A 3,418-nucleotide genomic window follows, 5' to 3' on the forward strand; every position below is an offset into this window, starting at 1 on the left:
TTTAATTAAGAAATTATCTTAAAGCAGGTCACGCGTACGTGTATCCATTTATTTGGCGCGTCAAAAATCATGCCACGTGTACGTGTCCACAATTAATCACACTTTATTATTATTAAGAAAGTTTGGCCAAAGTTGCGCGAACGCATACCTTGATTTTTTTTTAAAAGAATCGTAATTATGTCACGCAAACATGTACACAATCACGATGATTCGATTAAGTCGCACCTAAAGGGAACTAAACAATACGTCGTCGTTTGGTTTTAGCCGGGGGTCTGTTCGAACCGGGTAATGGGTCGGGATTGGGAACGGGTAAGAAAGATGTGATCTGGGCCGTTGGATTCGTGGAGGGTTAATGGATGTGATTGATTGTCGCTGAAACGACGTCGTTCCAGTGTCCGGGCACAAAGGCGTTTGGACTAGGTCTATGTATTGGTTTTGGGCCTGATTTTTTGGCCCAATCCGAGTTTTCCTTTTTTCCAACTCTTTTCTTCTTTTAATTTAACTTAAACACAATTCCTAAAATTAAAAATAAAACTACAAAAATGTTAATTAACACTTACAATAATTAATACACAAGTTAAAACCTTAAAAACAAAATCACTCAAAGACAACAAATAGAATAAAAAGGTATATATATTTATGTATTTCTGATTTTTCCTTTTTAGGGCGAAATGATGGTTTAATTAATTCCTAAATGCATGATTAAATCCTAAATATGCATGCACCATGTATTTTTTATATTTTTCAATTAACTATAACAAAGGTAAACATTTACGGACAAAAATAATTACCAAAACGACACGTAAATTCTCAAAAGTTGTACCTAAAGGAAAGATCGTTTTATTTTGAATTTTTTGGGAGTAATTCTTTCATAGGGCAAAAATCATGTGCTTACAAGGACATGTATGATGGGCAAAGACTCGGGTTAGGACAGTGGGAGGCGACTCTGAGGATTTTCCGGTTGTTATGGGGTTACACCAAGGTTCTGCGCTCAGTCCGTTCCTATTCTCCCTGGTGATGGATGTGTTAACACATCACATTCAAGGGGATGTGCCATGGTGCATTCTATTCGCTGATGACATAGTTCTAATTGATGAGACGCGAACCGGTGTTAATGAGAAACTGGAGATTTGGAGACAAGCTCTTGAATCAAAGGGTTTCAAGCTTAGTAGGACAAAGATGGAATACCTGGAGTGTAAGTTCAGCGCTGAGCAGAGGGAAGTGGGCATGGATGTGAGGCTTGAATCGCAGATCATCCAAAGTAGAGACAACTTCAAGTACCTTGGGTCGGTTATCCATGTGGGAGGGGAGAACGACGAGGATGTTACGCACCGTGTCGGGGTAGGATGGATGAAGTGGAGGTTAGCATTTGGAGTATTGTGACAAAAGAGTGCCACTGACACTCAAAGGTAAGTTCTATAAAGCGATGGTTTGGTCGGCTATGATGTATGGGGCTGAGTGTTGGCCGGTTAAGAAATCACATATCCAGAAGATGAAGCTAGCAGAAATGAGTATGTTGAGGTGGATGTGCGACATAGTAGGATGGGTAAGATTAGGAATGATGATATTCGAGAGAAGGTGTGCGTGGCTCCCATTAATGACAAGATGCGGGAAGCAAGGCTCAGGTGGTTCGGGCACGTTCAAAGGAGAAGCCCAGATGCTCCGGTAAGGAGGTGTGAACGACTGGTTATGGAGGGCTCGAGAAGAGGTAGAGGGCGGCCTAAGAAGTATTGGGGGAGGTGATTAGGCAGGATATGGCGATGCTTCAGATTTCCAAGGACATGGCACTTTATAGGAATATGTGGAGGTCGAGTATTAAGGTTGTAGGCTAGGAGGTAGCTGAGTATTGTCTTATGTCATAACTTTGGGGGACTAGTTTGGTAAGGATACTATTTTGCTTTTGCTTGGTATCATGCCTCTTGATTTCATGTTGTTCTTATTTTTCCATATATATATATGTATGTATGTATTTCTTTCATATTGTTCTGTGGTGACTAATATTGTTTCCTTTTGTTCTTTTGTCCTTTTTTCTTATTGAGCCGAGGGTCTTTCGGAAACAGCCTCTCTACTCCTTCGGGGTAGGGGTAAGGTCTGCGTACACACTACCCTCCCCAGACCCCGCTAGTGGAATTACACTGGGTTGTTGTTGTTGTTGTTGTTATTTAAATTTATGAAAGATACATAAACTAAAATATTTTTGTAATTTTTATTTTTTGTGACGAAATAAAGTAAAAGAGTCAAAACTAATTGAAATAGCGATATTAGGCATAAACTAAATGTTTACATGCTAAAATATGAAAAATCTTGGGGAGGCTCAAAAATCACATGTCTACAGCTATATTCTTTTTTTTATAACTCATCTATGTTTATACTGTTTTGACATCTTAAATGATATTTTGAGATGAGCATCATATTTTACTATGCCCGAGTGGCTTTTAGAGATTTTTGACTGAGTAGGGCCGAGGGCCTGTGTTGTGAGGTTATTATGGGATCGGGCTGCGCGCCGCAATGGTATTGAGCTAATTCATGATTATGAGGTCAAGGGCTTGAGTTGTACGCCACAAGGTGTCTTGATATGAGGCCGAGAGCCTATTGATTATGTCACGAGATGACTTGATATTGCGCTTTGGCCATAAGGGGCCCCTCCCGGAGTCTTTTAACCCCTCAGTGAGCACGGGTATCCAGTGTGATATGTGATATAGCCCAAGGGGCTGATGTTGTTCCATGTTATTGCCCGAGGGGCTAATTCTATTGATATTGTACCCGAGGGACTGATTTTATGTGTTTATTTTTTCTCGCTGCTTTTCATTCACTTGTTTATCTGTTAAAAGATGATTTAAAGATGTTTTTACTGAACTGAGGTATTTCATAAGTTTTCACTGTTCTATTGCATTATATTGATTTTATACTAGCTCTTTGTAGCATTTTGCTATGTTTTATGTGTTTTCTTGTCGCTCAACTGTCCTTACTTTTATTACTCACTGAGTTGGCGTACTCACATTACTCCCTACACCCTGTGTGCAGATTCAGGAGCTTCGGGTTCCGCTAGGGAGTGCTAACTGCTTCTAGCGGGCTATTTCCGCAAATGTTCTATCTCGCTTTTATTTTGGGATTTATATTATGTTAATGACTTAAATTAAATTATTATATCTGTTTAAATTGATTGGGGAGTTGTGTCGGCTGTCCTTGTTTCATGATAGGTGTCATCACGACCGGGTCCGGGTTTAGGGTCATGACATCATGGGTGTACTTAAATGTGTAAGCTTCCTGATAAGAATGCCTATCCATATTTATGGTGAAAGACAATGAGAGATTAAGAAGATAAATACAAGTTTCAAAAAGTAAAAGAAGCAAGATGAAGAAGGTACGAGACGCCTAGTTAATGAAGGTTAACAATGTTTATAATTTAGGCAGAGGA

The 3,418-nt window shown here is 39.6% G+C and overlaps 1 protein-coding gene across 1 annotated transcript; it reads left to right on the top strand.

Annotated features, from left to right (window-relative positions):
• Nucleotides 1–1,017: 1,017 nt before the first annotated feature.
• Nucleotides 1,018–1,383, top strand: LOC138889416 (uncharacterized). Its single transcript, XM_070172722.1, has one exon. The coding sequence runs from the start codon at nucleotides 1,018–1,020 to the stop codon at nucleotides 1,381–1,383; it is 366 nt and encodes a 121-aa protein (XP_070028823.1).
• Nucleotides 1,384–3,418: the final 2,035 nt, after the last annotated feature.

Source organism: Nicotiana sylvestris, chromosome 4 (genome assembly GCF_000393655.2).
Source record: "Nicotiana sylvestris chromosome 4, ASM39365v2, whole genome shotgun sequence".
Taxonomy (NCBI): Eukaryota; Viridiplantae; Streptophyta; class Magnoliopsida; order Solanales; family Solanaceae; genus Nicotiana; species Nicotiana sylvestris.

Bases quoted from the DNA above. Each gene is read 5' to 3' on its own strand.
- LOC138889416 (XM_070172722.1), top strand. From the start codon at position 1,018: ATGGATGTGTTAACACATCACATTCAAGGGGATGTGCCATGGTGCATT.